The sequence below is a fragment of the Solea solea genome, chromosome 20 (assembly GCF_958295425.1).
Source record: "Solea solea chromosome 20, fSolSol10.1, whole genome shotgun sequence".
Lineage (NCBI taxonomy): Eukaryota > Metazoa > Chordata > Actinopteri > Pleuronectiformes > Soleidae > Solea > Solea solea.
This window is the reverse complement of record NC_081153.1, coordinates 14,121,667-14,144,364: the sequence shown is the minus strand read 5'-3', so window position 1 is coordinate 14,144,364 and position 22,698 is coordinate 14,121,667. Positions and strand designations below refer to the sequence as shown.

Below are 22,698 nucleotides of genomic sequence, written 5' to 3'. Positions count from 1 at the left end.
GTAAGGTTTTTTGGTGGTCAAAGGTCAATGTCACTGTGACCTGGCAAAAAACTGATAGAAGCATTGTAAGCTATTTGACCTAGGATTGACACTAAGGACGTTTTCACACCCAATAGTCTGCAAGACTCGATTGGGGGCTGCAACATTCAGCCGGTCCGGGTTTGCTTTCCCTCTGCACTAGTGAAACGAACCAAACCTTTTGAATAACTGCGTCAAGAATTACTGAAGGAGAAGACAAGACAAACAATGAACAAGAAAACTCGCTCATCTATTGGTTAATGCAGGGCAACTTGTGTTTCTGCCACAAGTGCTGGTGTGAATGCACCCTGTGCGAGTTAATGCAATGCAAATTTCACAAGTGAAAATGAAGCACCTTAACAAGGATGCAAAATGATAATGTCTGAAATCAGTTTACTGTTGAATAGAGGGCAAACCACAGCGTGTGAAGTGAATGAGGTAGTTTCTGATTCACTGTGATTTGTGAATGTGATTTTTGTGTGGGTGTGAGAGAAGTGTACATATCAAATCATTTTTAAACTCACAGTATTCTCCTCTGTCCTCCTCGTCAGTTCCTGAGATCAACGTGAGGCCGACGTCAGTGGGCGTGTCCTTCACCACAGAAGAGCCCCTCCTCCTCTCCACCACCCAGGCCACTAGTCCGGCCCCCTCCGCCCCGCCTGCGGCGGAGCCCAGCCCCAGCCCCGAGGACCCCACCTCCACGCCGGTGCCCACCGAGGCCGATGGAGAGAGTGGTGCATTCTGGGAGCAAGAGCAAGAGAAAGAGCTGGAGAAGCAGAAGGAGCTGGAAAGGGAGAGAGAGCGGGTGAAACAGTTGGAGAGGGAAAAGGAGAGGGAAAGAGAGCGGGAACGGGTCAGAGAGCTGGAGAGAGAGAGGGAGAGAGAGCGTGAGCGAGAGAGAGAGCGTGAGAGGGAGCAAGAGAGAGAGAGGCAGCGAGAGCGTGAACTTGAAAGAGAGCGAGAGCTGGAGAGAATCAGAGCTGCTGCTGCTGCGCAGACCACCGCCGCACCCAAGTCACCTGATGCCGTTCCAGTGGTGACCACCGACCCCACAGCCAGGCCCACTGAAGGTTCAGAAGGTGCAGCGCCCTCAGCTGCTTCGGATGACCTGAGCAGCACAGAAGAAGAGGAGGACGTGTACCTGTCTCCTGATCCCACCTCCATTTTCCCCGTCTTCGATATAGACATCACCACAGAGGAAAACACACCGACCACGGCAGAGACCACACCTGAAGCCACGACAGCTTCTCTAGCCACCTCCACCACCATCAGGACCAGGGTCCCCTCCAGACCCAGGGTTCCCATGACGACCGCCACTCAGGTGATGCCGACAGAGAGAACGACCCGCCCACAGCAGCCCGCAACCACACAGGTAAGATTCAGACTTTACCTCCTCCTCCTGACACTGGTAATATACTGTTTTAAATGTTTCTGCTCTATTCCCACGACAGTTTTGCTTCTGGTACCAAAACAAATAAACAAGTGGCAGCAAACTCTATTTTGTATTTAAGCAAAGGAATTGTTCAACTTTCTCATCAAGAATGAGATGAGAAGATCAATACCACTGTGATATGTCGGTTCATTTTGAGGCCAAAGCCTGGAATCGATCAAAGGAGACCAAAGAGGGGAAAAAGGACTTTTATTTATCGTGGTTTATGAGAAAACGAGTTTGTTTTTATTTTTAAAAATCCTAAGTTACTGCTGGCCACTGTAATCTTCAGTAAAAATTGTGTATTTGTGAGGACTAATGTGGATTAATACACATTGTAATGTCAGCACATATCACTGACTGCAATGCTGCAGCCCATGTATGTGGTTTAGATGCGTTTCTGTACAATGGCTCAGAACAATAAGATATTCCAGGCTTTTTTCTGCACAGACGGTGTTTGTCAGTGGGAACATTTCTTTACTGATGTCGGTGTGGATGTGCGGAAGATAAGAAAACAAGAGCTTTTATCATCTTGAATGTTTTCTCAACACAAAGCAGAACATTTTCTAAAGAAAATAAATAACTAAATGACAAGATGATTGTTAGGGATGCTCTTTCCAGTTCTTATCAATACATATCTGTCGCTCGCAAACACTATTGAGCTTGGGATCCGTCTTCTGCCTTCTCTAACGCTGACAGTTTAATTATTTGCAGCTTCTCTTCGTTAAGACATGAAGATTTTTAGATGTGCCCAGTTTTTCCACAATGTGATTAAACTGCCATAGTTCGTGAAATGTGTATATGTGTTGGACAATATGCAACTTTCCAGCGGGCAGAATAGACAGAGGCCCATTGTCTCAGAAGGGAATATGTGCCATGGAAAACGAGTGTCTGTGGAACGACGCCACGAAACAAACGTGATTACGTCAAAGGTAAATTTCCCATCGTTAGTCTGAGGTTTGTGTTTCTCTGCCTCAGGAGGGAAATAACGAGGTGGGTGCTGCGGGGCCAAGTGGAGATTTTGAAATACACGACCGCAACGATCTGGGCCGAGGTATATTACCAGCAGATCCTGATCTGATTGGCAACACCGTGGATACAGGAAGCTCTGCCGCTCAGCTGCCACAGAGGAACATTTTGGAGAGGAAAGAGGTCTTGATAGGTGAGAGCGTTTCACACGAATGTCAATGTTAATGTTTGCATTTGTTGTGTTGTTCTTTTTGTATATTTTGGGTTGTTCAGCTCCATCTCACTGCTCGTCTGTCTGGTTCCGTCTCTGTTATTCTGTCTTTCTGCACATAAACCTCTGTGATAATCACCTTGTAGATGACCGGATTACCTTCCCTGTTCCCTCCTGTATTCTTTCCCGGTAAACTGCTTTCACTTCGCATTCACACAGTGCGAATTCATCATGTGCTACTTAGCCCAGTTTGACCCATTGAGAACAAGCAATCCTCCTCTCGGGTTATGCACCCCTCCCTCTCCTCCCCTCCTTCACCCTTCTCTTTCTCATCACTTTCCCTCTGGGTAAATCCAATTTCTTTTCAAGTATCCCCTCTTTTGATCCCAAAGAGCTGCTCTGAGAAAGTGAGGGAGCAGCCAACTTGCCTGACCTGACTGGCTGTCTGTCTCTCCTTCAGCTGTTCTCATTGGTGGACTGCTGGCGCTGGTTTTTGCTGATTTCCTGGTCATCGGTAAAGAGCAGGAGGCAACAGACATTAGACTAGACTGTCTGTGTGATAGAACCAAACCAAATCCCCCCCACACGCCAGGCTCATACATTCACATACAGTAGAGGTGCCATACACGCATGCCTTTGGCCCTGTCAGAGAACATGCAATTATTTACCATTTTTGAATCCCTAAAAAGATTTTCAAATCCTAGCATTTCATTAAAATATCAACAAAATCCTCGTTTCAATCAGACTCAGTTGATCCGGGGATAATTTGATGGGTGCATCAGTGCTTAACAACGCACACGCCTCTACTGCGAGGCACATCAGTGTTTTGAGTTAAACACTAATGTTTGCATAGAACAGTGCCAGTGCTAACATGATGACGTGTTTATTATGCTCTGCATCAGTTAATGGTGTGTTTTTATGAGAAATGTCAGACATTACAATTTTCCTCCTCGTTGTAAACAAAGAAGGATTTACACGTTCATGTGTAGGATAATATATTTGATATTGAAAACTCAAATTCAAATTCTGAAACGTTTCTGTGCTTGCTGTCGTCTCACTTTACCAGTGCGACACTGCTGTTGTCACTTCCTGTGTGCAGCGCGGGAACCATACTGGGCAACAGAACATCTAAACTGAGAACACATATCGGGCTGAGCAGAGCTTGACGGCCTTACGCCTCACTGTGTGAATGAAAGCCGAGTTTATAAAGGTTAAATACTTTATTTGTTGCACGGCGGCGCGTCTCGGAGACTTATATTGTTTTGAACACGCCAGCTTGTGCGTTCAGATGCTTAAATGAAAAGAAACAAAGTAAACACCTCCCACACAATGAATGGAAACAAAGTGCTCCTCAAGCATTTGGGGAAAATAACAGCTTGTTCTCTGCTTTGGCATCGACACCAATTACTTTAACAAGGGAAAGGTTTTTTGTTTTTTTTTTCTGTCTCATTTGATAACCACACATTAATCTATTGCACGCAGGCAGAGTTCATTAGCGGTGTGTGCAGCTGTGGATAGGTTACACGAGCGGCCCCATCGGGCTAAGCTGTTATGTGGCACTGCAGGCCTGCAATTTAGCAGGAGGCTGCTGGCAACATGGAAAGTGGAGCGTGTTAGCCCATACAGGCTCATCAGTCCTCACTTGGTGATGGTGATGTTGTGGTAGCTCTGCTCTGCTTTTCTAGACTAGATTGATTCTAAAGCTGTAGCGATGTAGTCTGCTGCAGGATGTTTCTGTGGCCCCATTGTTGTTTTAGTCTTTGTGTATGTGCACGTCGACGTAATCTTCTAGAAACTGTAATATCCTGGACGTGTTTTCTTGATACCGACTGTGCTCTCCTCTCCATTTCTCCAGCGGTGATAGTGGGAGGTGTGGTGGGAGCCTTGTTTGCCGCCTTCCTGGTGATGCTGCTGGTGTACAGGATGAAGAAGAAGGACGAGGGCAGCTACACGTTGGAGGAACCCAAGCAGGCCACCGTCACCTACCAGAAACCAGACAAGCAGGAGGAGTTTTACGCATAACACGCGAACGCCAGAGAGACACTGCACACTGAGAGAGAGAGAAAGATGGAGAAAGAAGAGAGAAAGATACTCTTAAGTCCCCTTCATCATCCTCTTCCTCCTCCTCTTAGTCGCTCCCCTCTCATTTGCTCGCCTCTCCTCATCCCTCTCTCCTCTTGTCTCCTAAACACTTGCGAGGGCCCTTCTCTCTGCGGACTTGGAACTTTCTTTTCAGTGAAAATGAAAAAAAGAGGACAAAAAAAAAATCCAAATATATTCTGAGAAAAAAAAAATAACACATACAGTACACATGAGATGTTTTTAAAGTAAATGTTGTTATTAATACTCTACAGATTCTCTTGTTCTGTATGAAATGATATGATTATTTTGTAAAAAAGACAAAACAAACAAACAAACAACAAAACAAGACAAAGATAAACACAAGCGCTTAACCTGTGTTTGCCAGCACAAAAAAAAAGTCCCACTTCTGTTTTTATGGAGCGAATGAAACGGCTACGAAGAAAAGAGTAGAGGAGAGGGGCGGAAACGAGCTGAGCGACAAACAAAAGAATACAAAAAAAAGAATGGCGGTCTCGACTCCTCACCGCCCCTCACCCCTCCGAGTAACACAGAAAGTGTCTGGTTGGCCACACAGAGCCAGAGAGGGTCAAAGGTTGAGAGGAAAGGTCTCTTTTGTGCCTTCCGTCCCTCCGGTGCTTGAAGACACACACTGACACACAGCCACATAAACACGCACGCACGCACACACACACGCACACTTGTATCTGCTCGACGGTGGCTCTGACCTCTCTCTCTGTGCTCAGCCAACCAGAAAACGGTGCTCAACCCTTGGCGTGTTCCACAGCGCGAAGGAGCCACTGTGGAAACACAGGCCGTGTGCACCGAGGTTCTTCTCTCCAGCTCATCTGCTCCTCTTTAAGTTGTACAAAGAATAGTTATGGATAGTAATAATAATCAATAATATATCAACTGTTTTGGGCGGGATGGTGAACAACAATAATAATAATAATGATGATGATGATAATAAAACCATTATAATAATAATAATGATGATAATAATAACACTTCATCAGGAGGATGTGTATTTAGCTGTTTAAAAAAAAGAAGTTTATATGTAAATATTGTATCCTTTCTGCCATCACTAACCATCTGCATGATCATGAAGAGTTTTTATTCATCTCAGTCATCCACACGGTAGATGAGCTGTGCTCTCCTCAACCACACACACACACACACAAATACTACACTTCACACATGCATTTAAACACACACCACACAGACTTAAAAAAATATATATATATACTCCAGATATCATATCATATCATTCGAACACATATCAACACCATTGTCCTCTTTATCCTCATCGTGATTGTCATCACTTTTGATACGAGCGAGAATCGGGTGGTTTTCATTTATGTTATTGATTAGTTGTCAGTTAGTTGCCTGTTGGTTTAACGTTTGGTCTGTTTGTATAAAAGCACAACTACGAGTCCAAACGTCACGTCCTCCCATTATCCCCCACTCACACGCTCCCTTTTTTGCATGTCTCACTTTGTTTTTCCTCCACCACTGGCTCTCTTTTTAGGGGTGGGTGGATCACAGGGGGAAGCATGAGGGGGCCACTTTAATGAAATCGGGTCAAAGTGTCAATCTGTGCAGGAAGTTGCTCCCACGTGCACTTATTCAGTCAGAAATCATCATTTTAAAGTGTTGGTTATGAGAGATTTTTTGTTTTTGTTTGAATCAGTGTTTTGGTGTCAACTTTAACCTGCAGGACCATTTTGGGGACCAGGACCAGGTAGTGGGTTGAGGATTCAGTTTGGGAAAGGGGGGATTGTGAGGAGGAGAAGGAGAAGGAGGAGGAAGAGGGCTGTGCTTCTATCTAAGAGATTGTAACAATAACCACACCAGTGCGACTGGGCTAGTAGCTTCTATTATACTCAGTACTGTAGAACAAAAAAATGCATGGGAGTCAAAACTATACTAGTCTGGGTGTCTCTGTGTGTGTGAGTGTGTGTGTGTGTGTGTGAGTGTGTGAGTGAATGAAAAAAAGGGGTGAGTTAAAGTTGGAATGTACTGTGGTCGAGAGTGTGTTTACCTACTCCAGCCGTTCTCACGCTCTTCCACACATAGGTAACGCACCTCTTCTACTTGTGTGTGTGTGTATTTTTGCCTGTCCACTCGCCAGTGTGAGAATAAGTGTGTCCACATCTCATCTAAACCGCCACCTGTATGTGTGTGTATGAACGCGTGTAAGTGTGTGTGTGTTTCACCTCGGTATTTCACAGCAGACTCTTGTGTACACTGACTAGCCTGTTGACGTGTGTGTGTGTGTGTGTGTGCGCGTGCACGCGTGTTTGGTCTGTTCACTGCTGAATGTGGGACAGCTCGTCCCTCACAGTGGCTTTTCACACACACTGACTGTGTCTTTTTTCACTGTCTGTCTGTCTGTCCGTCCGTATGTCTCTCTGCCGCAGGACGGACGGACAGACAGACAGACACGCCACTCTCTCACAGGCAGGAATGATCTTCACATGTACTGTCTTTTCTAAAGTGACTGTCAAAAATGTAAAAGTTGTGTTTGTACCCATATAAGCCTGCGTAGCCAAATAAGATGTGTGTGTGTGTGTGTGTGTGTGAACGAGGTGAGTGAAAGAGAGAGGGGGTGAATTTGTATGTTTATGTGTGAGTGTGGGTATGCATGTGTCAAAGTGTGCGTGTGTGTGTGAAGCCTAATGGAGGCTACACTACTCTATGTTTGCTGTTCCCATTCCTGTTTTTATACATTTGCATTTTTTAAGGCTGAGTTTCTGTCATTGGCTGAGTGAGCGAGAGGAGGCGGATCCTCCACGCCACTGCCCTGTCACTAATCTGCCACTCTGTTCCAAATAAAAAAAAAGAACCTGATTGGGGAAAATGTCCTCTCTTGTCTTTATTTGATTATTAAATTGTTGTTTGGGGGGGGGGCAAATATGATGCTGCGTGTGGTACGTGGTGTGGTCGTCTGCTGCTGTAGCCCATCGTGTTCTTAATCTGAATAAACTTGATTACTTTCGCACCCTGAGCAGGGAGTGTACTCAGGCAAAAGAAAACTGAATGTCCATGCTGGGTTATTGAGGTCTTGATGGTTTATTTAGTCCAATAAAATCTTCCTCACTGGTAAAAAACCATATGCCCGTCACCTAGGTCCACCTGAGCCTCCTACCAGCTTCCTGCCTTTATACTTACGAGGGTCAGCTAGTGCGTGTAACCCAGACATTGCAATAAAGATAAACTAATAACACACCAAACATTTTAAGCAAAGCAATATTATCAAAAACATAACTATAATGTAAACAAAATAAGGTATAATAAACAACTAAGAACAAAAACTAATAAATAGCTCCAACAAGCAGGTTTGCTAGTGTTGTTGCAAATGCTTAGTTTTGGTTAAGTTTTTATTAGTTTTTGGAGTATTTGCCAGGTGCAAGATGCCAAAAAGGTCATCATTAGTATTGTGTGTCATAAAACCTGAAAGTAACCTGAAGTGCAAAATGTGCATCATCGTGCAAAGGTAGAAAGGCAGAAATCAAACAGCCAACAGACTACAGACACACACGTACATAACAACATAAATAATAACAATAAATAACCCTCATGAGACTCATCACATTGTTTGTGAGCCAGGAGTCTCAGGGAGTTCAATCTGAGGAAAAACATGAGCAAAATTTAAAAGACGAGAGATTTGATTCACTTAGATGAGCAAACCCAACCTAATTAACTACATAACAAATGTTATGTTTAACTTGCACAGCCTTGTGTCCAACATTGTAAACAAAAAATATCACAACCTATCAAAATTGCTGGCAGAGAAAAAAAATAAACACACTTCAAATGAACCCAAAAAGGATTATGTATGAAATAGATTTACAAAGAGGAAAACTTTAAAGTCCAGTTTTCATTTTTATTTCAGGTAACTATAACTATAATAACCTTGTTTCAGACCAGTCTGGTCGTTCTCCTCTGGCATCAACAATTTCCTTAGAAACTACCACCAGCTGGATATACTGTATATATGTGTCCATTTCATTCGTGACCTCTCTCTGTAAACATGATGAGATAAAAGTGCTGCACTAGAATCCCTGTAGATCAGCAGTTTCTGAAATACTCGGCCAAGCCCATCGTGCACCAATAACCACGTCATATTCTGTCGCTTTAAATCGCATTTCTTCTCTATGCTGATGCTCATTAAATCGCTGCCATGATATTGGTTGATTAGATATTTGCATAAACAAGCACTCGAACAGTTGAAGTAATAAATCACATGACAAAACGCCGGACGGGGGATTCTTCACAAAACTGCACTGAAACAATTTGATATATTAATTAAATGATAATTAATTTATTTAATGTTTCTTTGCTTTAATTTCCCATATAATACACTAACTATCAAAACCAATTAATATGAAGTGAATCTAGGAACTTTGGAGCCTCTGGGAGTCACGGGAATTCAACTTTTTTCATTAATGTAATTAAGCATTTCTTTCACATATGAATAATTTTTGCATGAATTCAAAATGACTTTAGCAAAAAAAGGAAAAGAGAGAAATATTTCCTGTAGGTTTCCACTGAGAGTGTAATCTGTTTGGCCTGTTTGTCTATATTTTTCTGCCCTGTGATGGATTGATAAGCTTTCCAGGTCTTTCTGTTTTTTCCAATACAAGCTGCGACAGCCTCTCTAAGCCCCCGAGAGCCTGTTCAAGGATAAATACAGTGTTTGGTTGATGGAGAGTGAATGGATGGACTCTGACTGGCAGAAATCACATAGTAAAATATGATTCTTATCGGTGTGTTAGGGAGGAGGACAGAGTGTGTCACCAATAACATCACCTGCTGTTTATACTTAAACTTGTAGTTTAAACTGGGATTTTTTAATGATACTACTGCATTCTTCCTAATCACAGCTGCAGCTCATTTTGACATGGATTCATGTCACGTCTATTTGAAACATATTCATCCTCATAGTCTTATTCTGTATGTCCAGTTTTACATGTCCATTTCTTAACACTCTGCCCACAAGACAGAGTGTACGTATACAAATATTGCCATTCATTGTGGTATTTAAACTATCCAAAGTAACCAGGACATCATTGCTGAGAAGACAGACGACTGCTGAATTATTCATCCTTCAATGCTGTGAGCATTACAAATGAAATTCAGTTTGTCTCTTCTGCTGCTGTGGAGGGGGAAAAAAAAAAAAACCCATCTCAAAGTCACATATCAAACCTAGACTAGTAAAGTAGAAACTACAGTATTGGCACAGTTTAGTGAGGTTTGTGCAAACACTGTATACATGTTTTGGTAATTTCTTCCTCTTCTTCTTCTGCTCCTCACCTCTCTCTCTCCTCCTGGTGCAGGAATCAGCTCAGTGAGTGAGTGAATGAATGAGTGAATGAATGAGTGAGTGGTTAACATTAGACATATACCTCCGTGTCATGCATTCAAAGGAACTCACGTGCAGACATGAAGTCTCACTCTGGCGTTATCACACACCAGCCTTAGTGTGGCCTACATACCACTTCTAACCCACTGACATTACATGCAACCCCATATGTGTGTGTATGTGTGTGTGTGCATGTGTGACTGCAGCCTCTTAACAGCCCATTTACACTTACTAAAGAGAGTAAGGCCTCGAGGGACAAACAGCCAGAGACGTCATAATTCTTAAGTCATCACATAAAAATGTACTTATGAAGTGATTAGATAAACTGTCCTTGGGGATTAGAAGAGCACACGGGAAAGGGCACTTTTCTAAATTGGTCTTTAGTTTACATTCTTAACAACACATCAGATGAGGCCGAGGTCAGCTGAAGTGAAGTGAGTCTGCAGATGGCCGTCCCTGGATCCGCGGAAGACAACACAGGCCGCCTTGGCCTTGTGCTGTGCGTTGTGTGTAGTGGGGCTGCTGCGTTACACAGAGACATTCCTTTATGCAGAGGATGAGGGGGATTGTATGAGCTGTTCTCCTCTGTTGAAGAGGAGAAGACAGGATAATAAAAGCTCTGCCCCCTCAGCTGGGGCATGAAGGAGGTGGTGTCTGGGGTCCAGCTCATACACCATCTGGTGGGTAACGGAGGAACAACTGCAGAGGAGACAAAACCGTGAACATGACGTTAACAAGGAATCTTTCTTCCACATATTTATAAATGGCATTTGCCTCAGGTTTGTAGTGTGTGTTGGCTTGTGCAATTTACAATACAAATATCTGCATGTGTGTTTATTGTTATATTACCATCGCATTTGATTTACAGGAGTAAGAACGTCTTTACATATTTGTATTATTTATATCAAAATGGCTGATAACATACTACATATATCATTCCTGTTGTCATAGTTGCATATTGTATTGCTGTGACACTGTGGGAGTTATCATTTATTCTGAATATAGATGGATGCATTATGTTTCGGGCTCGACTGACATATTGAGATAAAGCACAATAAATGAAATATGATTTGCTTGCCTACCACAGTATTGTTTGGGTACGAATCATTTAATGATGGAAAGTTCACATTTATCAATCTAAATAGTGATTTCTCCGCACAGAAATGTAATATAGGACATATATGGCAGGTGTGATATTTATATTATATATACTGTATATCTTATATACATACATACAAACCAATTATCAACCAGAGAGAGACAAACCGAGAATTTAATTTCATGGATAACCTTTTAATTTCACTGTGAGACAATAACATCTTTGTATCATTGTGTCCCAAACTGAATCTAACTAAACTAAAACAAATTAGATTTTATAAAATATCATTTTTTCTCTACAGCCTTTACACTTTATGTACACATTATGACACGTGTATATAATTATATATTCAGTCTCGTATAATGTACCGCAAAGGGATACTTGAGTAAAAGTACAAGTATCTTACCAGAAAATAACTTAGGGTTGAAGCCACTTACAATATTATTAAAGTATATGACATTTTACTGTAGGTATCAAATGTCATTTTATAGAAAAGCTCTATATAAATACAGAACATTACCAACTCTTCTTCTTTAATGATAGAGGAAATCGTAAAAGTTGCTTAAAAAATATAAATAACAAAGTAAAGATATGTGACTTTTGTACTTAAGTACAGTAACAAAGTGTTTGTACTTTGTTACATTACAAAACTGTATATCTTTGTATACATAAATGAATATCTCTCACATATACTGTATTAAATACCCATAAATGTCTGTATCATACTGTATATTTTATGAACATTTTTGCACAAACTGTGATAAAAACGTTTTTATAAGTGTTTGGGTCAAAGACGGTGTGAATGTATTGTATGTCACTCTCTGTGAATCCATACAGTTGTTGTTTTTGTACCAGTGTGTGTGTTTTTTGCGTGGTCCTGTTCTGCTCTCTGATTGGCTGCTTCCGTTTCACCCTTCACGCGATAATGTTGTGTGTCTGTGCTCGTGAGAGGAAGCAATCAACCAATCAACCTCATTAGCCTCTGGCGCCGGAGCTACTCGCTTCGTCACCCTTAAGCGGTTAATTGATTATTAGGACCCGTTTATTGGTTTTGACCGTGCTAATATGGAAGAAGACTTAGCCGAAGACTTGGGTAAGGACGTCCAATATTTTATTCTTATCACTATTGACTTTTTCGGCCATTTTCAGCTAGTCTACACTCAGCCTGCACTTAGCTTTGAAAGACTTTAAAACTTTCCGAAAACGTTTACTTCCTGTGAGGCGCAGTCTCCCTTTGCTGCTCGGCTCCACTGAGGCAATTTAAGAATTAAAACTTGGTCATTAACATTCACGACCTCCTGTTTTCGGGACAGACAGGTTAGCCGGGTTAGCAGTAGCTAGCCGGCCTCGGTTAATTAATGGACAGGTGAGGTGGCACGAGGACACAGCTCGTGCACACCTGGGACACTAATTATCAACTCACTGCAGCCCGATGCTTCTCCTGAGGAAAAAGAGGAGGAAGAGGAGGAGGAGGAGGAAGAGGAGGTTTATCAGGGTTTAGTCAAACTGCAGGAAACATGAAACATATGTCTTTTCAATATAATTAATAAGTAAAATTAATCAATAATTGTTCTCCAGGGCGATTGAAGTTGTATTCTTTGTCAAAATGTTTCATATTTAGAGGCCAAGTGTTGGGATGGAATAATTTACAGTTATCCTGCATTGTAATAAAAACATCTCACAATATGTTGATCATGGTGATTTATCATTATTACCACAAGGGGAGCGTTGTGGCACTTGCTTTGTAATGCTCTCCAAAAATATGTAACCTTAGTTACATGTCGTAAGATTACAACATTTTAGAACAGTAAAGGTTACTTGTATAAACGACATGTAGGTAGAGCGTTTATATTATTTAAAAATCTATAAAACTTTGTTTACACTTAATAAAATAGTATCATTAAATGCAATTATCATGGTCCGTGAAGTTAGAATGATCATTAAGGTTCATATATCTCGTCGTCCTTCCTCGTGCAGTACGAATGAATGAGGGAAAATTGGGCTGAAGTTACCTGGCTGAAGAAGAGGGAGTTTACAACGGGACAATGGATGAGAAAGCCACGCTAAGAGATACCCCATCCAAGTTCAATACATAGACTTTATGCACTTTGTTGTTAATGTTGTGAGTAAATATAGAAATCCTGCACCTCCACAACTTTTCACATTAACGTTTTGTTTTCCTCAGTTAGACAGATATTGTAATGTATCGCTATATGATTGTATTGCAATATACTGATTATCACTGAATCTATGTATCGTGATAGGACCATGTATCACATATCATATAGTGAGGTACCCTGTGAGTCCCACTCCTAGCAACAGTTATTATATTAAGTATTTAGCTGGTTTTCTATGGCAGGAAAACCGAACATGTTTTGCTTTTGGATTAAATGTTTAAAGACCAGATTAATGGATAATGCTAAAGCTCATGGAGTCCTCAATTGAAAATGTTGTACGTTAGACTAAAAATGGTCTAAATTGTAAAGAAAAAAAAGAAAGGGGCATCAGGCTTGACAACAATCTCTCATTGTGTTGTGTTCTGGTAAGAGTTACATAATTATACAGAGGTCTCTCCACGTCTGGATTTGATTAAAACTGAACGTTTTAGTCACAAAATACAGATGTCATACCACAACTGAGCACACATTAATGCAGAGGAAATACTTGTGCCTGCATAATCGTAAACATCCTTTCACTCTGTTGCAGACTGTCCGAGCCTTCTGTGTGAGGAACTGGAGGATCTGGAAACAAAGAATGAACAAGGGAGGGTGAAGAGGAATAGAAGAGAAGAAGAGGAGGAAGTGTTTAATGAGAGGGAGGTTGAAGAGGCAAGAGAGGAGGCAGAGCAAGATGGGAAGGAGGGGAAGGAGGATAAAGAACAGAAATTGTCTGAAAGGGATCGTATGGTAACAGAAGGAGAAGAGGAGGAGCAGGTGAAGACAGGGAGTAGGATGGAAGTGGAGGAGGTGCAGAAGGAAGACAATGAGAACAAGAACAACCAGGAAACAGTTTCTGATGAGCACCATAGTAAAGAAACAAAACGTTTAGAGGAGAAAGAGGAGCAGAAAAAGAGTAGGAAGAGGCGAGGCAGGAAGCAAGGTGGACGAATGAGAAACCGCAGAGGAGTAAAAGATGGTAAGGAGAGGCTGGAGGAGGAGAAGAAGAAGAGTCAGGTACAGGAGGTGTCAGCGATGAGCTCAGATGAGAGCTCTGCACTGTCGGAGCCTTCCTTTGGACTAGTGAACAGTAGTGATTTGTCCAACCCCATCTATCTTGGCTGTGGGGGAACAGGCATGTATTGTCCCCCAGTTCCCATTCCACTGCTGTACTCCTCACAACCTCCAGTCCCGATTCAACCTGCACCGGCTCAGCCTCAGGGAACAAAACGGCCTCACAGCCCTCTTCTGTCTCGCAGTGTCCCCCAGCAGGGACCGCAGCCTGTTGAGGTGAGCATAGATAATAGATAATAGAATATATTTTTGTCTAAAAAAACAAGGAGATTCATAAAGAATGAATGAGCCTTTATTGTCACTTATACAGAAGTACAGCGAAATGACTACAATCAACCTGTCCGTACATACAATAATACAGCACAATGAGACAGACATGACAGGATGACCAGTGATATGAGGGGGGAGGAAAAGGGATGAAAATGGGGTTCAATAAAATATTATTATATTGGTTAATATAATAATATTAACCAAGGAAACATGAAAAACTATGCAAACCTCTCTAGTAAGCAATGAATTGGCTTAATTATTGGACATAGTTGAATTTTGATAATTGATGTATCATTTAAATCTTAATTTTCGAGCAAAAACTACAGTATTATAATTTTCCCACATCTGAGATTCTAATTTTTCTTATACTTTATTATAGATAGTAAATAAGTGTAAGTTGTAGACTCTCTGTCAGACAAAATAAGCTATTTGAAGATTGGCTGCACATTAATATCTATAGATATAGCTTTTTCTTTCCTTGAATTTTTTACTAGTTTCTACAATAAATAACAAAGGTCAATGTTGCTCTCCTTCCTTTGAGCTGAAATATTCAAATGTGCACAGTATGCCCTTATTACACCCCAGGGGACGCTTTTGCAAACCAACATCGATGATGGCTTTTGGTCTTTATTTTTTGACATTCTCTAAAATTGAATTCAGCTTCAAAGAAATGTGACGCTTGATGTTAGAAACTCATAATTTAGAGGGAAAGCACTGTAAACCAGACAGATTTCAACAGCTTGGATTTGACTGAGGTAATGAGCTCAGTGGTTTCTGTATGTTTGACTTGTTAATGGCAGATGGAGATAACCCAGGTTTACTCCACCCGACGCTCCATTCGCTACAGCACCAGAGGCCGAGGCCAGGCCCTCAGTTTCCCTCTGCTGGCAGGGTTAGAGACTGTGGACTGTGGCCTGCTGCCACCTGCACCCAAGAAGAAAACACGAACACTCTACAGTACTGGTAATCATGCTGTGTGTTTGTTCAGGTGAGTTCATATTTAACTATGGAAATAATTTACCTCCTGTGTGTGTGTGTGTGTGTGTGTGTGTGTGTGTGTGTGTGTGTGTGTGTGTGTGTGTTGTACATATGCATACAGATCAGTTGGAGCATTTAGAGGGCCTGTTCCAGGAGGACCATTATCCTGATGCAGAGAAGAGGAAGGTCATTGCAGCCTCAGTTGGAGTCACACCTCAGAGGATAATGGTAAGGGCAGCCATCTTCCATCTTTTCCTTTTCTATATAATTTGACAGTCTTCATCAAAGTCAGAACAGATATAGTGATGAATAAATCAACTTATCAGTTTCACTCCGGTATCCACACTCATCCTGTTGGTCCCTCATTCTCTATCTGTGCCGTCTGTTTTACTAATCCTGTGTCCCAGGTCTGGTTTCAGAACCGCAGGGCTAAGTGGAGGAAAGTGGAGCGCTCCATCACAGCGAAGGGAGAGCACAGACAGAGCAGAGCTGGGTGCAGCAGCCTCAGCAGCCCCCCACATCTCCAAATTAATCCCACACTGCCCACTCTGGCACCTAATAGGTCAGTAAGCCCCTCAGGTTATAGTATATTTAATTTCTAACACAGTGCCACTGGGATCTTTTTAACTTTATTTATTTATTTTGATGTGTGGTTGTATGAGGTATAGTAGAGGTTATTTTACACCACAACTGCTGCATCCTTATCATGTGACTTTGTTGTTAAAAGTCCTTTTATTCAGACTTACATAAGTGATACAAATTTACCAGACAAGGCAGAGGTAGACTAACAGGTCATGTGCTTCCAAGAGCTTAAAACACAGATTTTCTGAATGGAGATTGTTGTGGCAGAGTGAGTGGTTTACAAATGTCCATTTCCAGCAGGAAAAGGCAGTCTAACATTAACACAAGCAAACATATTCTTAAGATATTGTAGGCTTAAGCTGGCATATATTTTATTATGTGAGCCTTTAGTTAATTGGCCAAAATCTGTTTTCCTTCTGTCTCTGCTGGCAGCAATGTTTTTAGTGGGAGCAAGCATCCGTGCCTGAGGATGGTTAATGGAAACAGCAGGGCTGTCTATAATGAGTCAGTATTTCATACAACCATGCTTCAAAAACACCTGAACTGTTGTTTGTTTTTGTGTTCTAACTTTACTTGATGCATGGTTTATTTTTTGTGTTATGTTTTCTCTTTTTCAGTAATGGATCTTCCTGTTTTCCTGGTCACTTTGCCAGCAAACTGCCCCAGCTTGCCCATGCAGCACCTTCTTTCCCGACCCTGTCTAACCAGACCTCAACCTCCTTCAACAACCTGCTGGCCAGCCCTGGTACTCTTCTCAATAGTAGAGGGTTTAGTCAAATTTGTGTAGAAGATTATTGTTTAAGTATTAAAGTATCTAGAGACTGTGAAGATCATTGTTGTTGTGTCTGCATCTGAGGTTGTGTATAATGTAAAAAAAAATAGAAAGCCACCCACTTTCTAATTTTAATGAGGCCACTGAGTTGGCGCAGCAACAACACCAACACAGAGCACAAAGGCACAGGTTTGTCCAGGAAACATGTTACTAATATCTCAGTTTTGCTCTCTGTAAATCACTCTCTGTCAAGAAGACTTCATAGATTATGTAAGTTAAACGGTATTTATATTGTTTAACTGATAAAAAACAAGATACATGTTTATTTGAATGGTGAGGAAGAGCGTTGTAATGACATAAAAACACATGATTTGAGTTAAGATAAGCTCAGTGAATAAGGGTTAACTAAGGTTACACATTAATTTAGTAAAATTCCACAGAAAGAAAACTGCCCTATATCTTGTGTTAATTCTGTGTGTTCAATTTCTCAGGTCAGTCCAGAGTGAGAGATGGGAGCCAGCTTTCTGCTCAGGGAGGGTTAACGGAGTACCATCCCCGTCCCATGCACAGCCCTCCTCCTTTGCGGCGAGCCAGTCTTCCCCTTTTCAATACAGCGTACAACCCCGCCAACCCCACTCCACCTCTCCTTAACACACCGGCTCCAACACCACCTCTGATTGTCGATTCTCTGGAGGGCGGCTCCACCTTAGCTCACCGTGACACGCAATCTCTGCAGACTGACATCAGGTTAGCTCAGCTCACAGCCCTCTGTGACATGAATACTAGATGATGATTTGAGCAAGGACAGTCGGTATGAGAGATGACAGGAGGACAGACTGCCGACATGACCATGGATCCTGTGAAAAACAGATGTAATGATGGCTCATGCAAGTGTTCGAGATCTCTCTTTTTACTTTTAGCCAAGAAAAAACTTTTAAGTGACTGAATTATTTATTTACCCAGATTATGAAGCATATCTTATTGTCATGGTCTGCATTCTCCACAAAACAAAATGTTTTCCTTTATTTTCAAAACTATATGAGGACACAGGTATATAAGCCCAAAATCGCCTCAAGTAATAGTCGATGCTCAAGTAAATCAGAAAAATAACTAAATAAATGTCAAGCTCGGCTTGTGGCCTGGTGTCATCATCTGGTCAACATTTTATTTGTTTACGACTGAGGCAACACATCGAAATCAGGAAAGGGAGTCGGAGCAGCGTTAACAGGCGGCATGCACAGTCGCAGCGATGACAAATCAATGCTGGGGTTGTGAGCAGGTTTGCATGCTGGCATAATTTAGCTTCAAGCATTGTTAACCACAGCCTCACAGAGCCATTAGTGTAGCTTTAGTGTGTTAGCTTGCAGGTGATTTACTAAATTATCCTTGTTAATATCAGAGACCTAACCCCTGTCGGGTTAAAGTGGTTATGGTGGTAAATGGTCTGTATTTGTATAGAACTTTTCTAATCTTCATGACAACTCAAAGCTGCTTTACACTGCAGTTTTTGCCATTTATCCATTCATACAGTGCATCTATATGCAGCACATTTTCTATCGCACATCGTTCATACCCATCTCCACACAAGTGTCTTGCCCAAGGACACATCGGCATGTAGACTAGCGGAGCCAGGAATCAAACCACATCTGACTGATGGTAACAGTGTTTGCTGTATCTATTCCAGTGTAACCACTATATGCAACGATTGGCAGACATAATCTTGTTGACTTCCTGTTTATCCAGACAACTCAGTGCACTGCCTTGCGGTTCGAAGCATATTGATGCACATGTGGCACTGAATATAAACGTCTCTGTGGCTGCTCCTAGTGCATGTGGTCTGTGGAAGTCCACGCTGCTTTGGTTTTTGTGACTAATTTCTCCCTTATGTTGTCCACAGTTCTCTGTTTGACTTTGGGGAGAAACTCGACTATCTGACGTCCAGCCAGCAGAGCAACAGTCTCTCTTACCCGCTTCAGACCTCCTTCTCCACCAGCCAACCACAGCACCAAGCTCAAGCAGCTCTACCTCGCATGGCTTACCTCACCCCGTCCCCCTACCTCACCCCAAACCCTCCAGATTCCAACCCTACCTCTTACCTGACCTTTGGCCCCGGGGGAAACTCCACAGGTGTGGTGACATACTCCACTGGAGGCCACGCCTACTTCCAGTCCCAGAGTAGTGGACAAATCCTGCTGCAGTCCACTGGTCATCATGGTGAGTCACTTTGTGCAAAAAGGATCTTGGCATATTATTAACTTGAGATGTTGTAAATGAATGCACTGCCCCACATTTTATAACCACACACCATTTTGAATTTAGATGGAGATAAAGAGGTGAGACTCATCAGTCTAGAACATGTCTGTGCATTCTACAGTATCTTGAGTCTATCTTGCTGTAACTGTTCAGACCTGGTTTTAACACATATCCTGAGATATCCGGTCACGTGAGAACAGCGTTACATCCAACGGGACACATCTGGCACTAGGATGTGTCGTGGCTGCGTCTCCTGTGACCTTCTGTAAGTGACGGTGTCTGTGCAGCGATGTGTGTGAGTCTGTGTATCGACATGAGTGACCGATGGAGACAGAATCGTTGGTAAGATTACGCTTCATCTTACTCCGTGTCGGGTTTGGACAAAAAAATACAGGAGGCTTGTCTGGTTCGGTCAATATTCTCTCGGGCTCAGGCTGTTGCTGCCCAAGCCACACTCAAGATTGTATCCCTCGGGATGGATGTTAGTCCCAGGTCTGAACTGTGTCATTTAAGAAGAAGCCTGTCAAAAATAGGCATATACTGTATGTTGTTTGACATAGACGTGTTTAAGGGATGTTGCTGCTGAGCCTCTGCTAAATTATCTCTCATAAAGCTCAACTGTCACGTCTTTGTGAATCTGTGTGCTTTTCTTTGCAGGAGGGATCACAGCGCATCAGTCATACCCGTGGGGTAGCATGTTCAGTCAGCCAGGTGTGCACCAGCGTACTCGATGTCCTTCATCTTACCCTGCCAGCATGGGTGCTGCTAGAGACCATCAGCCACCCTCCTCCACCGCCCTGCCTCCCCCTGTATTCTGTCCGCAGGGGGATCTCGGGCTCTTACAAGCAAACTCGCAGCGCTCATCACACACCACCACCAGTAGCAGCAGCAGCAGCAGTAGCAGCAGCACCATCCTTCCACCTGTGTCCACACTGCGTCCCCCACACTTCAGAGCAGAGAGCACACCAACCAAGGTGGCATCTCTGTTACCTTCTCAGGTCAGCCCTGCATCACCAGAAAGCCCTCCAGTGCCCCCTTGTGTCAAGATTGAGTATGAGAGCCCCCGAGAGATACACAGTCACTTCCAATGTGACTTCTCCTCCATACATTTTTGAATGCATGCTTGTGTGTTTAAAGAGTTTTTTTTTTTTTTCTTAAATAGTAATGTAGTATTGCGTGTATGCATGTGTATATATATATATATATATATCTAAATATATGTTAACATATATAGACGGATGTAAAACATGTTAATGTCCGCAGGCTCATTTGTGCTGCACTTAGCTGGGCTATAATAAATGTTTGTTCTGTAAAGGTTTTATATTTCTCCATTTAATCTATTTCGATGGTGTGGGTGTATGTATGGGGTGAGAAGAAGGGTGAAGTTGTGTTAATGGGTATTGTATTTTAAAAGTTTAGAATATAGAGTTACCCAGAAACTTAATTTGATTCAGGTTAAGTAAATTGTAAATATACAGACACATATAGTGAGCCAGTTCAGTCCACTGACTGGTTTAGTACTGGTTAGTACATTATGCTTATGATGTGCTGTTGTTTAAAGAAGTTAATTGTTGTGAACCCAGAAATAACACAGTGTTGAGGATATTTGAATCACAGCACAGATTAATAGGCAGAGTATTTAGTGATTTTAGTGGAATTCAAGTGTAAATTATAAAAACTTCCAAATTGTTGATCCATCCGTTTGCTCGTGACTTTATTGCAACCTTAACTGAAACCTGGTAACAGTCCATAAAGTCCATATACCAGATTGTGAGATCCTTTGATTGACATAAGAATCTGAACCCTGCCTAATATATGCATATGACTCATTTTGGATGTGTCTGCAGATGTTTAGACCACACGGGGGCACTGCGCTTCAGTGTGTGATGACTGCGTACTGGAAAGTACTTGATGGTTTTCAGTTACAGATGGAGCAGCTGTATGAGACTGTTTTTAAACCACTGAAGGCGGATAAAGTCTGTTGTTTCTGAGGTAGAAGTATCCCAGATGACATTGAATATAGCTCAAAACCTTGAATCTATGTTGCTATCTGTTGTGCCTACATATTTACTGCACTTTCTGCTGATTTTATTCTTTGTATGCAGATCAGTTGAAGGGGTTAGATGAAACTTAATCCCCACACGAAACTCCATCTGTAAAAGAGCTGAAGGCATTTTCCTGAGACTCGAACAGACCGTTGGGACCTGTGTGTCATTTTCCCTCTCAGTTGTCAAAGTAAAACAAAGTTTTTTCTTATAACTCTATTTAATATTTCCGGTTCATAGTCCTGCTGTATATAAAAGTGTAGTTTGAAGTGAAGCACGGAGGATGTGGGCGTCAGAGAAGGAATTGTTTGATGAGAATGAGAAGGAGGTGGCAGGGACCTGGGGAGCAGATAAAGGAGAAGGTAGACAGAGGAGTGAGGCAGTGTTGGCGTTGGGACAAGGGAGGAGAGTCGAGATATGAGCTTATGCTCGGGGAGGAGGAGGAGAGGATGATGGGTGGGCTCTGCCAGCAGGCATGGGAGGGAGAAGAAGACGATGAAGGAGGAGTGTGTTTGAAGCACAGGGGGTTCTGGGATGAACAGAACTGTTGGTTATGAAACTGCTGTATTTGGGTTTTTAATGAAGCTCTCTCTTCCTGCTCACTGGCTCCTGTGTTATTACTGTTGGCAGGAGGAGTGCAGCATGAACACTCATTCACACATACCCCAACTTATATCTTTGTGAGGACAAACACTCAAGTAACACATTCTCTAGCCCAGTGTTTTATAAAGCTTTTATATGGAGATCCATCTTTAAAAGATAACAAACAGACACAAACATAATTTGCAACATAAATTAAGACAATAGCATTTGGTCATAAAACATAATTTTTTTACTACAATTTCTGTAACATCTAATATTTTCAATAGGTAAACCAGCCCTTTCTGAGAGATATAATAAATTAATCACAACTTCAAATGTCTCCAGATTCATCAACCGACCCCAAAACCATGTGAGGGGACCCATTTGTGGGTCTTGAGCCATTCAATGGGAATACCTGATCCAGCCTCTTAACTCTTAAACTAACCATAACATCCATGTGCCCAACCCAAAACACAACCCCACCTATGTCCTAAACCTAATTCTAACTTAAACAAAGTCTTAAATAACCCTTTGTAGTTGTGGCAAAATGTGAGGACCAGCCTCATTTCTCAAAGGTCCAATAGTCAGACTGGTCCTTCGATAGTAAGATAGTAGCTAAGTACATACACATTAGAAATCATTCATTCATTCATTCATTCATTCATTCATTCATTCGTTGTCTACTGCTTTATCCTCCACATGAGGGTCGCTGGAGCCAATCCCAGCTGACACAGGGCTAAACGCAGGTTGCACTCTAGACAGGTCGCCAGTTAGTCGCAGGGCAAACATAAAGAGACAAACAACCATTCACGCTCA

General features: G+C 42.1%; 2 protein-coding genes across 2 annotated transcripts in view; both read left to right on the top strand.

Moving 5' to 3' along the window:
* Nucleotides 1-7,556, top strand: part of sdc3 (syndecan 3) — a 39,534-nt gene extending 31,978 nt beyond the window's left edge. Inside the window, exons 3-5 of the mRNA XM_058619132.1 lie at nt 570-1,390; nt 2,426-2,609; nt 4,483-7,556. Coding sequence (XP_058475115.1) covers nt 570-1,390; nt 2,426-2,609; nt 4,483-4,649 — 1,172 coding nt within the window. The 3' untranslated portion in view covers nt 4,650-7,556. The remainder of the gene's footprint in view (nt 1-569; nt 1,391-2,425; nt 2,610-4,482) is intronic.
* A 4,533-nt stretch (nt 7,557-12,089) lies between these two features.
* LOC131447605 (uncharacterized) lies at nt 12,090-21,699 on the top strand. The gene is made up of 9 exons (XM_058619491.1): nt 12,090-12,263; nt 13,877-14,616; nt 15,471-15,633; nt 15,770-15,876; nt 16,056-16,210; nt 16,848-16,975; nt 17,494-17,749; nt 18,900-19,216; nt 19,913-21,699. Exons 1-9 carry the CDS (start codon nt 12,236-12,238, stop codon nt 20,368-20,370), a joined length of 2,352 nt encoding a protein of 783 aa, XP_058475474.1. The 5' UTR covers nt 12,090-12,235; the 3' UTR covers nt 20,371-21,699.
* Nucleotides 21,700-22,698: the final 999 nt, after the last annotated feature.